The sequence below is a fragment of the Portunus trituberculatus genome, chromosome 31 (genome assembly GCF_017591435.1).
Source record: "Portunus trituberculatus isolate SZX2019 chromosome 31, ASM1759143v1, whole genome shotgun sequence".
In the NCBI taxonomy this organism is placed as follows: domain Eukaryota; kingdom Metazoa; phylum Arthropoda; class Malacostraca; order Decapoda; family Portunidae; genus Portunus; species Portunus trituberculatus.
In genome coordinates, this window is record NC_059285.1 from 13,341,776 (window position 1) to 13,360,703 (window position 18,928).

Here is an 18,928-nt window from a genome sequence, read left to right on the forward strand (position 1 = left end):
TATATATATATATATCACTTTTGGAATAAAAGAGTAAAGTTCAGAGACTCTAAATAATGTGTAGACCAAGAATGAAAAAGACATGAAATGGAAGCAAGAAATGGAAGAATTAAGTCCTTCTCACCATGTGGGATACTCATGGAGAGTAGTACATTATTTACAAGACAATAATAATATGTACCATAAAATAATATCCTATGCAAGGCAGAGTTCCCATGAGCAAAGATCTTGTACGTGGAAACACCAGTTGTGGCTTCACTTCACTCTCTGTGGCTCCTGTCAACACTTTCTTGCTCTGAGCGGCCACACTGACACTCAGGACACCACACTAGTCAGTGAGGGGCTCCTCCACCCCGGGCGGGGTACCAGCTGTCCTGAGGAGCCTCTGTGGCTAGCACTGCAACTGTGTACCCTCCTGTCTGGCCACAAGCAATGCCACAAGTTAGGAAAGACACTTCTAAAAAGAACTAAGTGTGAATATGATTACCCGTACCTAGTAGTAAATTGTACAGTGGAAATATTTTGAAAAGCCCTTCATAAAATATGCAGTTTTCTGATTTTACTAGTTGAATAAGTAAGAAAAAGGTCTCACTCAACCTTATCAAACAATTATCCATACCTGTTTTGGTGTAAAAAGCTACAATATCATACCATTCCTCTCTATGTATGTAATTCTCCACCTGACTTCCTTTTGGTTAGCCTCTTGCACTGACCTAGAATGCTGAGGTGCCACAGGCATTCCTGATTTGCTCATAGGTGAGCCAGAAGGTGAGGGACCAGGGGCCCATGCGTAGCCAGCAGGGGACGAAGCCCTTGTACAGCGCCCAGAAGCCTTCGTTGCGCACCGTCTGCATCAGGCAGTCCAGCGAGTTCTTGTACAGCAGACCCCTGAGGACGGTAGGCATGGCAGGTGACTCAAGGCAAGCAGGACACAACAGGCTCAATGTGATTCCTTATTCTCCTCACTCTGATCTCACTTGACTTGCCACTTTAGTTATTTAATACAAGACATTTAAGTTTTTTTTTTTAAAGATAAATGTACAAGTCTGATTGTAAGTGCAAAGTTCATATACCTTCTAATTAAACTTGTGTTTCAAAAATTTATCTGAGAAATAATCACAAAGAAGAAGAAAACATCAAATTCTCCACATACTTTAGACTGAAGACTCATTAATGGTACAATTCTTAGGACAACAGTGGAATACAAACCTGCAAAAGTCACTACCATGGCAAGGAATACACATACACCACCACATATCCTGGTCTCCCTAAGTGAAGCAAGTAATAGTTCAGGGCCATACAACACAACCATGATAGTACAGTCACTGCTACAGTCAGAAAGCATTGCCTCTTGGAGCGGGACATTTTATGATACACAGAGACTGAGGCTGAGTGAGTACCAAATAGTCTGTCAAGAGGATGTGAAGGTGACAATGGTAGTCCTGATGATGGTAATGGTGATAAGATAATGAGTCAGAATAATAGCCATATATATTCTACAAAGGTCAAAGTCAGTTCTAATGATCTTAACCAATAAACTCTTCAATGTTGATACTTTGTGAGAGAAGGTGCAACAATGTTTCTATTAGAAGCAACAATACAAACTATAACTCAACTCTCCCACTGAATCATGCAAGTCAGCCAACCATCAATACAACACTGCACATTACAACATTCCATCAGGAGAGAGGTGTCATGCACTAGAGACTGCACTCGACTCAACACAGGGACTACGATAAATGATGGGATTCAAACACCAAGCAATGGAAACACTAGTAACAAAACTGGTCCCATAATCTCAAATCATAAGCTCTCATAAGAACTATTCCAAAAGGCCAGAGAAATTATTATTCAGCTTTTCAAGAATGTTTTTTCCTGACAACTACTAGAAAACACCCTTGAAAGCCCTGATATGCAACTTACATCTGAGCCTGTTCAAAATAGTTACAAGAATAAGATGCTTAAACATTTGAGAACATGCCCCATCATCCCATGCCAAGCTACTACAGGCCCCATAAGAGAGAGCCTGGTACCATACAAACACAATCAACATAGCAAAGACTCACCTTCTGTCCCTAGTTGTCCTCCACACACTAGCACACTCCACAGCCTTACAGTCCCTCAAGTCTTTCTGAACCTTAAGGCTGGGCAGGGTGATGATAGTATTAGTCTCATTCCAAGGTATGTCACAAAGCATTCCTCTCTCTCTCCTCTCTCTCTCGTTCCAGCGTTCAACAGAACATGGAGCTTTTCTTCCTTATGCCAAGCACATTACTGCCACCCTTGTCATATTACAGGGTTAGGCTGACTGCAATGCTCTCACACGTCACAAACGCATGAATAGCTATGTTGCTTTGGTGAATGAGTGGATGAGATATGAACTGAAGAGGATGAGATGGAAGCATAAGGCATGATATTTTAAGGGGAAGTAGATTGGATACATGGAGATGGAAAGAAATGAGGAAGATGAAGGCAAGTTATTTGATATGGCAAGCTACTAATCAGCTACAAGTGATGGAAAAGGTGTAATGAATGGCATACATAAGTGAAGGATGTGGGCCAAGAGGAGGATGAATATATCTTAGTGAATGGAGTGATAATGATAAAGGGGATGGGGTCTTGAAAAGGAATGGATCTTGGTGGTAGGAAAGATGACTCAAGAAAAAAAAAGGAGTTTCTAGTGAGTTTCATGATGGGTATTACTCTTGAACAATTGTGAGGATGATGGCTACTGATCCTTAATTTTTACAAGCGAATTAGATATGTTAGTATTTTTGGTGACAAGGAATTTACTTCAAGGTGAAAAATATAACAAGCCTTGCTGATGACTGATGAGTCCTGGTGAGGGGAGAAGTGTCTCCTTATGATGTGTTGTGTTGTGGTGAGGGAAGTGTATTCTGGTGATACTACATACATATTTACCTTGAGTTTGTGAGAGATGAGGATTGTGGTGATCTTGGTGATGTTTGACAAGGAGAAAAATGCATCTTGGTGAAACAACAAAGCTGAATGAACAGACCAACTTGCATGAGTACCGTGAGTTATCCTTATGAAGTGCTGATGTGTTTGATAAGGGAAAAAATGCATCTTGGTGAAATGACAAAACTGCACAAACAGACTCTTGTGTGAGGTGTATGCAGCAACAAGCCAATGTCACAGCTCCTGATGAAATGTGCGGCTGTCACACACTCACACCTTGTCTTGGGTGAGTGAGTGCACAATGACCAAAGCCAAGGTTAAGTCAGCACCATGAGCAACAATGTAAGGCCAAGTCAGCACTGTGAGTGACAATGTAAGGCCAAGTCAGCACCATGAATGACAATGAGATTAAACCACCACATCCACCATGACCACCACCACCACTGCTGCTGCTGCCACCACCTCCAGTACTCACCTTTGCATATGGTCAACTGGCTGGTTCATGATTCTGGCCTTGATTACGTCTGCCGGGCAGCCAAGAATAGCTGAGACCAGGCCTGAGAGAGCACTGCAAGATGGGGCCACTCTAAGCCACTGCCTTATGCCTCCCTACTCACATGCAAGGCCAGGCACAAGGATCTACATAGGCACACCAGGCTGACTGTCAGAGCCTCACCATTAGAATGACACTAAGGTATGTTGTGATCTCCTTGTCTCATACTTCTCACACTCACTAAGGATATTCAAGAGAGTGTATGAAAGTTGAGGTGCCTTTCTAGCAACTCTCTCCCTTGCTTCTTTGTTAGATTGGTTGATGCTGAGTGTGAGTGAGAAACATAAACATTCACTCACTCACTTCCGAGTCTACTAGAGTGCAAGTGAAAGTGAGTGAGTGCATGTGTGAGTGCGAGGTGAACTGACTGTAACAGCCCACTGGTCCCTTTCCTTGTCCACATACGAGTACAAAGATACATACATAGATACATACAAATACAGGGAGGGAAGTGATGGAAGGCTAAGTCACTCTGAGAGGCAAGAGCAGCCAGCATACTAGTAAACCATTATCCTTTACCAAGAACTGATGGAAACACTCAAATTCCTCACAAGAACACTCATGGAGAAATCCTATTATGTGTGTTTCATCCTTCTCTCCTCAAGTTATCAATAGTTACTCAGTCCCTGCCTCTCAGTGCCTTAGCAAGACTTCCACACCACTTCCCCACTACATTTCGAGCTACAAGAGCAGGGCAGGCAGCTCCTCCTCCCCGCCTGTGCCTGCAGCAAGTCGGGTGAGTGCAGGGACACCCACCTGGCCCGGACATCTGTGGGCTGGTTCATGACCCGCGTCTTCACTACATCCAGTGGTGTGCCCAGAGAAGCACCAATCAGCCCCGAGCAAGCACTGCAATAACAATGTGCTGGTGCTCTTTTGCCATCTCTCTCTCTCTCTCTCTCTCTCTCTCTCTTTGTTACCATATAACCTCAATCTTATGGTGCATGATATCAATCTCTCTCTCTCTCTCTCTCTCTCTCTCTCTCTCTCTCTCTGTTACCATATAACCTCAATCTTATGGTGCATGATATCAATCTCTCTCTCTCTCTCTCTCTCTCTCTCTCTCTCTCTCTCTCTCTCTCTCTCTCTCTCTCTCTCACCATATGACCTCAATGTTATGGTACACAATACCAATCTCTCTCTCTCTCTCTCTCTCTCTCTCTCTCTCTCTCTCTCAAGTAACTGCTATACACAAATAAATGCCACCTGGAAATCAAAAACCCTTCTTTGTCCCTTAGAGAGAAATTTTGTTAAAAGGAAAACTGAAAGGAATACTGAAATTTTGGTAAAAGACAAAAATAAATTAGCTTCTGAAAGGAAACAGAAAAAAGACAAACTTGATATCAACTAGAAGAGGAAAGTACAAGATTAGCATAAAGAAAAAAAAAACTTGTGCTGCTTAAGAATAAAAAGAATACATCATAGAATAGACTCCATAAAATTAGGTCAATGAATCTGATACTTGGACATACAAATAAGGACTGGGATGCTAAAGGGGCACTCTGTATGAAATGAGGATGCAGTGTTGGGGCAGCTGAGAGGGCTGGGTGGGGCAGGAATGGTGCACTGAGAAAGGTGGGAGTGTGCAAGAGTAGAATATGTGGAATCTCCTCTGCTATGGCCACCAACTTGAAGGAATTCTAAGGTAATGGGGTTGAGAGAAGAGCAGAATAGGTTTAGGATATCAAAGGATTAGATGTGAAAATTTAAGACATAAGAAGAAATATATTGACAAAAATAGCTTGGAAACTAATCTACAAAAAAAAGAGGCACATGCATATAATAAGAGTTCTCATAAAAATGGATAAAAAATGATAAAAACAGGAGTAATAAATCATCAAGTAATTTAAATATAGATAAAAAAAAAAAAAAAAACATAGTTCACAGTGAGTATCATCCAGTCATGAGATTCTGACACACAGCATCTGATGATACAAAGAAGGAGTATTGACACCAAGCAGCAGCAGACACTAGCTGTTCTGCAGTTCACTGATGAGTTACTAGATTGGTTATGTTAAAAAAATAAAAAAACTTCACAAAGAAAACATCAATAAATAAGAATCAACTATAGATGGTATTTTTAATTTGATGAAATTTTGAGTTTTTAAAAATCTTTATTCACAGAAGTAATCTTTTTAAGACAAAAGACAACTTGTTACTTTGAAAATTTGTATTATCAATATTCATAGATCAAATTCACCTGCATATGTCAAACAGAGGTGACTCTGAATACATAGAGATCTCTAATGAGTAAACAAAATCCACTTGATCCTTTAGATAATAAACCTTCCATGAATAAAACAAAATTTCTCTTGATCTTCAGAAAGCAAAACTTCACACAACACAAAGATGAGAACCTCCCCACATGTCAGAGTGAGCCAAGCATACCTGGAGAGTGCGTGTGTCCAGTAGCTATCAGAGAGGCCCCAGCTGCCCATGAAGTAGCGCTTGACTGAGTCGTAAGTGGTGAGGTCACCCAGGTTGACGAAGGCGGAGCGGTACACGTTGGGCATGCATCCCTTCCACAGTCCCCGCAGGCCACCTGCCGCATAGATCTTGACAAACGCCTCACTGGCACTGTGGATCCTGGGACGGGAGGGAAGAGGAGCTTGTGTGAGGGAAAAATAATCACCAGGTAACCAATAACCCAATATTGTTATTCCAATAATTCATTGCAATAACTCCCCACTTCTGGATATCATTGTTGAAAAATTTCCCCGAGAGCACCAATTCAGGAAAAATACATCAAACAATCAAGGAATCAATCTATGAACTTTCTTTCCTTACCATATTCTATCACACACACACACACACACACACTCTTTCTCTCTGTGGCCTCACCTGGGTGGCTTGCCCTCAAACCTCCTCCGGCCCTCCATCTGCATCTGCACCTTGATGAGATCTGCCGGGGATGCGAGGAACTGTGCTATGCCGCCCACCAGGATGCCACCCACGATGGCCTGCCTGTGGGGAGAAAGGCTGGGTGAGGGACAGGCTGGCAGAGATGAGTGCAGGAATGAGTGAAGGCAATGATAAATCAGAAAAGTGTGTTAGGAAAGGGATCTTAAATATAAATAGATGAAAGTTGATACAAAATTGAAAAACACCAATGATTATGCCCCTAAGTTAAAAAATATTAATAGAAACACTAACTAATCCAAGAACTGCTCCCATGGATGAGGAATATAAAGAAAAGAGAGAAAAAAAAAGGCTAATAATCATTCTTTGTGTCCAGAAAAGTGTATGAAAAAAATACCAAATATATATCAAACGTACATCTTCAAGACCAAAAAGCGAAAAAAAAAACTTTACTTCATACTTTCCTGATTCCACCTTTTCCAAACAAACCCACACACACACACACACATCCCAGACCAACCCTCCTCCCCATCTAAGCTAAGTACAATGCAGAGAGAGAGTCCTGCAAAGAGAGGAGCTGCATACCAGACTGGCCTCGTACCATCGGGCCGAGTGGTGAAGAGGTGGTCCCGAACCTTCTCATACAGCACCATCCGTGTGCCCGAGTAGATCAGGTGCCTGCGGGTGGAGACAGAGAGAGTGCGGTATTATAATGGACACCTTAATGATTTTCTATATGAGAGAGAGAGAGAGAGAGAGAGAGAGAGAGAGAGAGAGAGAGAGAGAGAGAGAGAGAGAGAGAGAGAGAGAGAGAGAGAGAGAGAGAGAGAGAGAGAGAGAGAGAGAGAGAGAGTGAGAAAGAGTGAGAAAATGAGAAAGAGAAAAAGAGAAAGAGAGAAACAAAGAGAGAAAGAGCAAAAGAAAAACAATCTATAAAACTAACCCAACAAAATCACGACTAACCATCTAATTAACTAACTAACTAACTAACAAAGCAAAGAACAGAGGCACCCAAGACCACGGGAGCGTAATGACACCCAATAACCAGCAGACACAGAGGCACAAGAGCACTAGGCTGAGAAGCACCACCCACCTGTATACAGCCGGTGTGACGCCCTGCCATAGTTTGAGCAGTCCCTCCTCCTGCAAGATGCCCACTCCTGTCCTCGCCAGCCCTCGGTAAGGCACCTGAAGGAAAGGGCAAGGTAAGACACAGGTTCTCAAATGAAGTGCTGAAAGAATAGAAGAAACTGAGTAGCTAGACTGTCAGTGTTGATTCATTAGGGAGGCTTGAAAGAAGGTTTGGCAAGTTTATAGATGGGATGATAAGTGGGAAAAGGAAATAGTTAGCCATGTTTCATATAAGGAGTAAACTGTGTAGGTCTGGTAGTTTCTTGTGATTGCCCTTATTTAAGTATATAGAGTTGTGAGACAGTATGTATGTTTGAAGAGGTGAGAGAAGGATAGATGAAGGACAAAGATGAGGAAAGGAGTGATGTAGAAGGAAAGACAAAGTAGAGAAACATGAGAAGATAACAAAGAGGAGAGAGGAGGAAGAGAAAGATTTAGAGGAGAAAGATGTGGAAGAGATAGATGAGAGGAAAGATAAGGAGAAAATTTGAAAAGATAAAAATAACAAGAATTGGAAATATGAGAAGAAATAAAGAAAGCAATGAAAAGGAAAAAAATGAGAGAGGGAAAGAAAAAAAACAAAACTGACATTCTAGTTCTGCAATAATACCACATCACAGGTAAAAGACAACATAATCTTAACACAATGCCTGGCAGGAGGTGAGTCACACATCTGAGAGGCAAGTGCATGGATGAGTCAGCTCTGAGTACTCACATTTGCCACTCCATTGCCGTTGAGTCCCTTCTCCCCCTGAATCTGCAGCCGGGTCTTGGTCAGGTCCAGTGGGTACGTGACTGTGGGAAGAGATTAACAGTGAGTGGAAGGAAAACTAACACTGCGCTTGTACTTCCACTACCACTCGACATGTGTTTATCTAGACATGTGTAGAGTGCAAGGTATGTACTATAAAAGGAACATAGTACATAGGTATCTTGCATCAGCTTGTGTTTCCCTACCACCTACTCTTATAACACTGGACTAACTGGAGAGAAGCTAGGAATGAAGAGAGGGAACTAAGGATGAAGAACACTGGACAAACTGGAGAGGAGCTAAAACTGAAGAAGAGGAGTTAGGAATGAAGAACACTGGGCCAACTGGAGAAAAGCTAGGGATGAAGAGGAGCTAGGGATGAAGAACACTGGACCAACTAGAGAGGAGGAGCTAGGAATTTGGTTGAGTTTATAAATTACACATGAGCTTGTTACTATAGCTACAAACTCATAAAAATAAAAAAAATATGAACAAATAAATAGAATTAGTACCTATATATACATAAGGCAGAAGGTGAGGCATGCCAGTAACCATCACAAGTTTCCATATTTGACTAACAGCAACTCTCCCTTTACAACAACCAGCATGCTAAACTCAATCTTATTTCATTTATCTGTGTGTGTGTGTGTGTGTGTGTGTGTGTGTGTGTGTGTGTGTGTGTGTGTGTGTGTGTGTGTGTGTGTGTGTGTGTGTGTGGTGAATGGCTAAGACAATGATAAGAAATGTTTGCTACGTTAGTGTTTTCAAGATGTATAGGATATCTTTTATCTATGATCCATCATATGTAACTGGGACACTGACATAGGAGGAAAACCACTAATGCGCCCTTGCGAAATATAGAGTAAAAATATAACGTAAAAAGTAATCATTGCATAAATAGTGTTGGAACATTAAAACACAAGTGTCCTTACACATGACTAACCAAGATCTTACCATTGATACAAATGTTCCAATATGCAATCATTTTCTTTTATGTAAGAGAGGAAAGCTGCCCCCCCCAACCTCCCCTACTTCCCCACTCCAAAAAGAAAAAAAAAATAAAGCCCACTAAGTTACTGGTCCTCTTGCAGGTCTTAAAGTTAGCCTGCATCCCCCCCCAAAAAAAAATAATAATAATAATAAATAAATAAATAAAAAATAAAAGGATAAATGTCTTGAAACCTCCCTCATAAAATAAGTTGAGTCATGATGAGTAGTTGTAAATACAGAAGCAGGCAGGGAGTTCCACAGTTTACCAGAGAAAGGTATGAATGATTGAGAGTGCTGATTAATTCTTGTATTAGAGAGTTGGACAGAACAGGGATGAGAGGAAGAAGAAAGCTTTGTGCAGCAAAGCCATGGGAGGACTGGAGGCATGTAGTTAGCAAGATCAGAGGAGCAGTTAGCATGAAAATAGTGGTAGAAGACAGCAAGAGATGGAATATTCAAGTGGTGAGAAAAAGGCTGAAGACAGTCAGTCAAGAGGAGAAGAGTTGATAAGAAAAAAATTCACATTACATATTCAACTAGTTGGTGTAATATTAAATGTATAACAAATATCATAAGACAAAATAAATAAATAAATAAACAAATAAATAAATAAATAAATAAACTATTTCTCTAAAAAAGCACTATCATCATCATCATAAGTATTGCAATGGAGAGATAAAGTGTTGTGCTTGATCCATTATTACTGAGATGACACCGATACATACTTGTGTGGAACAGCAAATACTATACATGCATAGATACATAGTGGTGTCCTGTATGTGTGTGTGTGTGTGTGTGTGTGTGTGTGTGTGTGTGTGTGTGTGTGTGTGTGTGTGTGTGTGTGTGTGTGTGTGTGTGTGTGTGTGTGTGCATATTTACCTAGTTTATCTAGTTGTAGTTTTACAGGGCCTGGACTCAACACTCATGTGGCCCCGTCTCCATATCTACACTTATCCAATTTTTCTTTAAAACTATGCACACTCGTTGCTGACACCACTTCTTCACTCAAACTATTCCAAGTCTCAACACATCTTTGTGGGAAACTATATTTTTTAACATCTCTCAGACATCTTCCCTGTGTGTGTGTGTGTGTGTGTGTGTGTGTGTGTGTGTGTATTCACTGTTTGATCTGCTGCAGTCTCTGACGAGACAGCCAGACGTTACCCTACGGAGCGAGCTCAGAGCTCATTATTTCCGATCTTGGGATAGGTCTGAGACCAGGCACACACCACACACCGGGACAACAAGGTCACAACTCCTCGATTTACATCCCGTACCTACTCACTGCTAGGTGAACAGGGGCTACACGTGAAAGGAGACACACCCAAATATCTCCACCCGGCCGGGGAATCGAACCCCGGTTATCTGGCTTGTGAAGCCAGTGCTCTAACCACTGAGCTACCGGGCCGTGTGTGTGTGTGTGTGTGTGTGTGTGTGTGTGTGTGTGTGTGTGTGTGTGTGTGTGTGTGTGTGTGTGTGTGTGTGTGTGTGTGTGTGTGAGTGTACCTGTTCTGTGTCCTGTACTTGTGTGTGTACCTGTTCTGTGTCCTGTGTGTGTGTGTGTATGTGTGTGTGTATACCTATTCTGCATCCTCAGTCTGTGCACAACCTCATGTCAAAACCTTTAATCAACCATCAGTGCAAATATTAAACTACTCCACCAGCAGCTCATTACCACCGCTATCCTTATGACTCAGGTGTAATGAGACTTAATGGATATTGATACTGCCTACCAACACCTTAGATACTCTTTCCCCCTTACTTGTGGAAACCTTAGAATGTCAAGGCACCTTACACACAAAAATAACACCAAACATCCCTACCTCCTTACACACACACACACACACACACACACACACACACACACACACACACACACACACACACACACACACAGCTCTACTAAATCAATGTCACAAGTCTGGTAAATAAAAAAAAATAAAATAAAGGACTATATGAACTTGTCTTGGACCCTAAAAAATGCTAAATACACAAAGCTCTATCAAATAAATGTCACTTGTCTGGTAAAAGTACAAAAAAAAAAAAAAATAAATAAATAAATGAATGAAAAAAAAAGACATTAACTTGGCTTAAACCCTATAAAAGGCACAATATATATTTTAACACCCTACTCTCTCTCTCTCTCTCTCTCTAAGAAGCCTCATGAAAACAGTGAAAGCCTCATGTGAAGAGTACAAGCAGGACAAGTTAGCCAAGAGAGAGGGAGACCACTGTCAAGGAGTGAACACTGGCAGGACACTCAAGGCAGCCAAACATAACACTACCAACACAACATCTGCCCATCAACGCTTAATGGATTCTCATCAGCCTTTAAGCCTTTCAGTACTGAGATGCAGTTCTTTTACCACTAGTTTTGGGTATGATAGACAATTCTATTAACATTACAAAGGGTCTACGGAGGTTAGAAGATTAATGGCCAGAGTCTTCAGTATTTTAACCCTCACATAAGTTTCTGAAGCTGTTCAAAATCGCCAAATATTAAGCAGAATGAATATGAAAATGTAGCATGGTACTGAGGAGGTTAAGCATTCAAACACCACAAATGAAAAAATGTATAATGAGATAATTAAATAAATGATAGGGAAAAAGATAAAAAAAAAATGTGTACTTACCCATCTCCGCCGTAGTGGCCGCACAGCATGACAGGATGTACTTGAACCAGGCAGAGTCAGCATAGTGTTTGGGTGGAGGGATGACTCCCCTCTGGGCCACCACCATCCTGCACACACCACCAGGCAGCAGCAGCAGAAGATCATGGAGGAAGGGAAGGAGGAGGGATACAATGTTAGTGACTATCTGTGAAATTTGTTTGGCATAAAGGATGTTTGTTCAAGGTAAAGTGCTTGTTTTTGTAGAGTTTACCAGTCCTTTTATCACGCATCCAAAATAGCGCTATCTTATCAGCGATTTCCCTCAGTTTAAGATTATGTAGTGTGCTGTCACCTTTACCCAGTGTCACCATGCTGCCTCACACCCAGAACCTGCTGCTCCCCATCTTCCCTCAGTGTGTCTCAGTGCACAGGTCACCCTTCACTACTCTCACCCTGCCGCCTCACACTCCCACCCTGCCCTCTTCCCTCAGTGTGTCTCAGTGCACAGGTCACCCCTCACTGCCCTCACCCTGCACCTTCTGATATGCAAAAGATATACCATTCATTGAGACTTTCAGAGGAGCTACACCACTCACTCCGACTCTCTCCGCTGACATGTGACTGCGAGATCATCCCTCCACTCATCCTCATTCACTCTTACATGAGATAGGAAATATTAAAAAAGCACAAGCAATTACTCCCTTGCTTTTCAAATGATTAAATGTGAATACAACTGAACTTTTAATAATCAAAGGTATCACATAAAAATATCTCAGTACACACACACACACACACACACACTTATCATATCTGGAGGTGACATTATTTTGTCTTGAGATAAAAAAAATCAAAATGTCCTTCACCTTTGCTTCTTTATGTATGTTCGTATGTTTGTGTATATGCTACCTAATAACCTGATAAGCTCTCTCTCTCTCTCTCTCTCTCTCTCTCTCTCTCTCTCTCTCTGCTGATGTAACTCTCAGAGGAGGCTATGGGAGTGAGGAGTGACTGAGTGGGTAATGCGTAAGGGAATAAGATAAGATGTAACGGGAGAACATAACTTGAGACTGTCCAAGTATACTACTAATTTTTGTGAGAGATTATTTGACTCACACGTGACACCTTTTTAATCTTTTTAGAATCACAATCTACTGAATGGAGGAATAAACTGTTGAATGAGAGAGAGAGAGAGAGAGAGAGAGAGAGAGAGAGAGAGAGAGAGAGAGAGAGAGAGAGAGAGAGAGAGAGAGATTATTAATCCTTCCCTATTCCTTACTGTTGCTATGAAATAATCTGAGCCAGTCTTACTTTTAGTACATACAATTTACCTGTAATCAACACCTTTGAAAAAATATTAAAGAAAATATGTTCACTTCATCACACCTGAATTCCATTAGAAATAATTTGTGTTGGAAAATATGTGTTAACTGATATTAAAAGTTTACCCTCAGGTCCTCAAGTGTGTGTGTGTGTGTGTGTGTGTGTGTGTGTGTGTGTGTGTGTGTGTGTGTGTGTGTGTGTGTGTGTGTGTGTGTGTGTGTGTGTGTAACATGCAATCTTGGCCATCTTCCTCCACTATGAGGTTGCATATATAAACTGTGTACACTCCCATTAATAATTTAAACACACACACACACACACACACACACACACACACACACACACACACACACACACACACACACACATACACACACATCTGGTATCATCTCCCACCATCACACATAACACAGTATATATTTCTGTTCATATAACACACACACACACACACACACACACACACACACACACACACACACCTGGTATCATCTCCCACCATCACAAACAACACAGTACATATTTCTGTTCATATAACACACACACACACACACACACACACACACACATATAGCTCGGGCCCTGTAATACACAAATAGGTAAATAGGTAAATACACACACACTTGGTGTCAGCTCCTACCATCACAGATAACACAGTATAAATTCCTGTTCATCTCATACACTTCAGTGACACACATACAAAGGAATATCACCAATAAATACCAGGTGACAAACACAAAATAAGTTATACAATCAAGCAATAAACACACACACACACACACACAAACATTTTCATTTAGTACAAACATCAACAATTAATGCATTATAGAAAAAATTAACAAACTGTGGAATTATACATATATAAAAAGTTATCGTCACTCATCAAACACGGTAAAAACATAAACAACTTCCATTTCAAAACACACTTCCTGAAAACAGTATGAAATATTTCCTTTAGTCCTCAAGAAACACACACAAGAATACCCCAACCTTTATCATTTACCACTGCCATTACTTCTTGACTCCTTACTCTTTTCCACCTCCCTCACTTCCTTTACCTTCGCCTTATCTAACCTCATTTCCATCTCTCGACTTCTTTTACCTTCCTCTTTACTTCTCATGAACCCAACCCTTATCATTTACCACTGCAATTACTTCTTCACTCACTCCTTACTTGCTTCCATCTCCCTCATTTCCTTTACCTTTCCTTTGTCTAACGTCATTTCCACCTTCCTCACTTCCTTCACCTTCCCTTATCTAATCTTTACTCCTCATGAAACACACACACAAGAATACCACAATCTTTATCATTTACTTCTACAATTACTTCTTCACTCACTTCTTACTCGTTTCTACCTCCCTCACTTCCTTCACCTCTACCTTATCTAATCTATCCATAGCTTTCTTCTCCTTCAAAGTTCTCCCTTAACTTTTTCATCCCTCACAGTTACCTTCAAGCTTCCTTATTTCATCTCCCTTCCCTTACATGCCTCTCCTTTCCTTCCTAAACTTTCTCAGCCTTCTCAATTAATAGCACTTTAACCTATAGTCTCTCAAGCTTCCTTATTTTAGCCCCCTTCTCTTTCTACTACTCCTCTACACACCTTTCTTCTATTCTTTCTAAAATATTTCCATCACTCAGTTATCTACACTTCAATTTTTCTTATTAAATCTTCTTTTTCTTAAACTGTCTTCTATCTATACATTCCTTCTATGCAGTCCTTCCTAAGCTTTCCCCAGCCTATATTTGACACCCTTATATTTCATCACCTTTCCTTTTACCCTCCTTCTTCTGTCCACTTATCCATTCATCAGAGTCTTTCAAGCTTGCCTATCTAATTTCCCTTCCTTTACAACCTTTCTGTCAACACTTCCTTACTCCTCTAAAATCTTTCCAACTATTTTTTTTTTTTTTCACATTCTTACCCAAAATTGGCTCTAGTCTTTTAAGTTTCCATGTTTTGTCTCCCTTCCCCTCCATCCCAAGTCCAGCTAACCCTTCCCCACACTTGCAGTTATTGTTGTTATCGGAAGAGTTAACAAAAGGCTCACCATGGGAAAGTTATGATGATTAATATGGATCTATGCGAATTTCTCCCACAAGATGAGTAGAAATGGATGGATAGGGAAATTAACTGGGGGAAAAAAATAGGGTTCTTTCTTAGACACTCCAGTACTCACCTATTGCTATTCATCTTGGCAGCTTGTGAGGAAAGAAAGAAATATTGATCAGTGAAAATGTCATTGGTTGGTTCAGCTGGTGGAATTAAAAACATCTTCATTCTCTTTCTCTCACTCTAACTCTCTCTGGTTGGTAAGTTAGAATTGAAAGTCTCTCTCTCTCTCTCTCTCTCTCTCTCTCTCTCTCTCTCTCTCTCTCTCTCATGCAGTAAAGCAGATCCACCCCACCACTCATAATTTTCACTCATAAACCAGCAATCTATTTAATGGGTGCACATTAAGCCTCACTTCATAAGCAGTTAATTCAGCTCAGCCACACAATTGCCTCCGTGATCAAGTGTGGCCATTAAAATACCTGTGCTGTCATTTTCCTGCTTACACAATATAAAAAGCCAGTGACAGCATACCCATCCCTCACCTTCACTCTTTTCATTGGCTCTGTGGTCAAGTGTGGTCATCATAATGCTTTCATAATATACCAATTGAAAGGTACACTATGACTGGTTACCGTGTTTGTTACAATGCTCAGTAAAATTCTTCTTCCTCTATTCAAACCATAACACTGCAAATGGTGAGGCACAGAAAAAGAAAAGAAAGGAAGGAAAGAATAATAAAAATAGTGAGGTAAAAAAGTTTGAGGTGATGATGAAATAAAAGCAGCATTTAGAAGGTTTTTCACTTCTCATTAGTGGAATTTACAGTAATATTCATCAAGTGTTCTTTCAATAAGCACTGCATGTGTGCCGAGAAAAAAACTATTCTTTTATGTACCTTGTTGGTTGACTGAGGAGCTCAATAATGCAATAAAAGAGGATCAATTGCTACTGTAATTATGCATAATGACCAACAAAATTACCATCATTATTTCTTTCATAGAAAACTTCTATCATATTAACTTATCTTTTTTTTCTCTTTCCCAGCATAATTCTATATTTAAGTAAGACTGAAAACACTTCACACTTCAAGCTGAATGCTTCCACTCATCTCATTAACAGCAGAGGAAATAACACCTCAGACTAAGTATCTCTCCTCACCTGAGCTGCCCTTGTGCACTCCTTCCCTCCCTGCACACCACACACCAACTCAACTGTCAGCCTCAACACACAAATATTGCCAACACAGTAAATCTTTCCAGCATTTTCTCAGTTTTCCATCTTTCTTTTGTCTTTGTTTGTTTTCAGTATGTATTATCAATATCAAACCTGCCTTCCTTCACTCCTTCCATCCCTGCACACAACTCAACACTTGCTTACCTAACCACTGACACAAATACTACCAGCACACCACATCTATCTATTACACTTTGCTCTTCACTACCATTCTTTTATTATGTGAGCCTCCTAACTGCCTTCCTTCACTCCTATACAAAACACTAGCATTCACTTAACTATCACATCTACCAAACAAACACTACCAGCACACCACATCTATTACATTCTGCTCTTCTTCACCATCTCTTCTTCATTACCTGAGCTGCCTTCCTGTCCTCCTTCCATTCCTGCATAAGGCACTCCAGCACTCCCTCACTCAGCTATCATGGTCACCAATACATGTTCTCACTGCCAACACAGCACCTCTTTGAATACTCTGTCCTTTGGCATCATGATTTCCAAGCCACAAAATTCCTTGATGTGCCATTTTCATCTTTCACATGTTCCAGGGTAAGCTTTGTTGGAAAGAAGCTGAAAATGTGTAAATATCATGCATTTTTATGGATGCTTTCAGTCTTCAGTGCCAGCGCCTATTATGAATTGTAAATGTGTGAACACCATGCACTTTTATGATTGCTCCGGCCTTTTGTGCATTGTGACGAGTATAAACAAGGTAATGAACAGCTCGTAACAAACCACACATATTATGAATTGCAAATGAGCACAAAGAATACACAATTTTTACCCTTATTTCCAGTTTTCTATGCACTGCAGCAAGTAAAAAAGAGGCAAATGAACAGTTCTCCACAAGCCACACATATGGAAACATTAATAAGCTGCATGCAAATAACATCATAACACTCATGCAAAACTGGAAACTGCATGTACTATTAATTTCAATATTCTTAAGCATAAAACTGCACCCCATTCATTGTTCTTCACAGTGAAAGGGAAAGGAAGTAAAGAGAAGGCATATGAAAGTACAAATAAGACTGCACCAATCTAGAGAAAATAAACTAATAACTAGGAAGAGAGGAAAGACAAGGCAGCATAGATGAGATAGATGTTAATGAGAGACACAAATTGAAATAGACAGATGGCAGAGACAGGACAACAAAGAGATGAGAGGTAAAAATAATGAGACAGATGGCAATAGATGACAGGTACAAGACAGCAAGGAGATGGACAGTAAAAGCAATGTGAGATGGATATAGATAGATGAGACAAAGACAAAAAAACAAAATCATGGGAGTGGTAAAAAGCAACATGACTGATAAAAATAGACAAGCCACTGAAGAGACTGACAAAGAGATTAATGAACCAGAGATTGCAAAAGGATACTGAAGAAAATTGAGATGTAGACAAAATAGAAAGCGGACACAAAGGCAGACAAGAAATTGATGGATAAATGGAAGCTCTCACTCCTAAGAAATTAAATGAGGAGGAAGTGATGTGTCAGTTGCAAGAGAGAGAGAGAGAGAGAGAGAGAGAGAGAGAGAGAGAGAGAGAGAGAGAGAGAGAGAGAGAGAGAGAGAGAGAGAGAGAGAGAGAGAGAGAGAGAGAGAAAAAAAGCATTACCCTCCATTACCCCCTGGTCCATCAATCAGTGTGTCCATTCTATCCCATCTCCCCATCACTCATTCCCCCCGTCACTAGGCTCCTCCCCTCCCATTGCTCCATCTGCTTTCCCAATTTAACTTTGCAATCATGAAAACACTAACAAAATTTTCCTTTCACAATGATGGGAAGAATATTTTAAGCTTCTATTCATATCTTTCTTTCTTCCCTTTCAACTCTTCCTCCTCTCATTTGGGTTTGCTAAAAAAAACTTGATGGTTTTCCCCTATTCACTTTTGTCATAGATATTATATTTCTCTAAGCTCTTTTCAAATACAGTGTATACGCAATAGTAATCTCAAGAAGTCTTCATAATTTTTTTTTTTTTTAATGTTTTTCCCCTATTCACTTCTGTCAAAGCTATCATATTTCTCTCAGCTCTTCTTCAAACATACACAAAAGTAATCTCACAAAGTCTTCATCATTTCTCTTTTTTCTTTCCATGTTTTTCTCTCCACTTTCATTTTACATCACTAAACTTCATTAGCCTTGCCCACGCGTATCCCTGCCAGGAAAAACACCATATTTTTTACAACCTTCTTGGCTCTTCCTTCAATTCACACATTCCTCTCCACATCTTGTCCAGCCTTCATTCATCACCATTGACATTAAGGGTCTTCAAAGTAGCTACACATCAACTCACCTCTCTTCCCTTTCAGTCTTCACTCTCACTCATTCTTGTACAAAAATCATCCTTCAAAAGCACTCTCTCGCACCCATACCCACACACACACACACACACACACACACACACACACACACACACACACACACACACACACACAGACGTCAGAGGTGATGGTGAGGATGATGAAGGAAATGGAAGGCAGGTAGTGACTGTCACTGC

The 18,928-nt window shown here is 40.5% G+C and overlaps 1 protein-coding gene across 13 annotated transcripts in view; it reads right to left on the reverse strand.

The window, feature by feature from the left end:
- Positions 1–18: 18 nt before the first annotated feature.
- The window catches only part of LOC123511164 (mitochondrial uncoupling protein 4-like), a 59,361-nt gene continuing 40,451 nt past the window's right edge, over positions 19–18,928 (reverse strand). For 5 of the 13 annotated variants that reach the window (XM_045266815.1, XM_045266811.1, XM_045266814.1 and 2 more), the window contains exons 2-11: positions 11,837–11,943; positions 8,178–8,257; positions 7,425–7,519; positions 6,917–7,009; positions 6,314–6,436; positions 5,861–6,058; positions 3,395–3,487; positions 2,067–2,144; positions 714–888; positions 19–415 (exon numbers count right to left, since the gene is read on the reverse strand). In XM_045266815.1, coding sequence (XP_045122750.1) covers positions 714–888; positions 2,067–2,144; positions 3,395–3,487; positions 5,861–6,058; positions 6,314–6,436; positions 6,917–7,009; positions 7,425–7,519; positions 8,178–8,257; positions 11,837–11,942 — 1,041 coding nt within the window. In that variant the 5' untranslated portion in view covers position 11,943 and the 3' untranslated portion in view covers positions 19–415. Of the gene's footprint in view, positions 420–713; positions 889–2,066; positions 2,145–3,394; positions 3,488–4,228; positions 4,322–5,860; positions 6,059–6,313; positions 6,437–6,916; positions 7,010–7,424; positions 7,520–8,177; positions 8,258–11,836; positions 11,944–15,313; positions 15,336–16,781; positions 17,922–18,928 lie in introns of those variants that run through there. The other 8 variants (XM_045266813.1, XM_045266812.1, XM_045266810.1 and 5 more) reach the window with 7 other exon arrangements.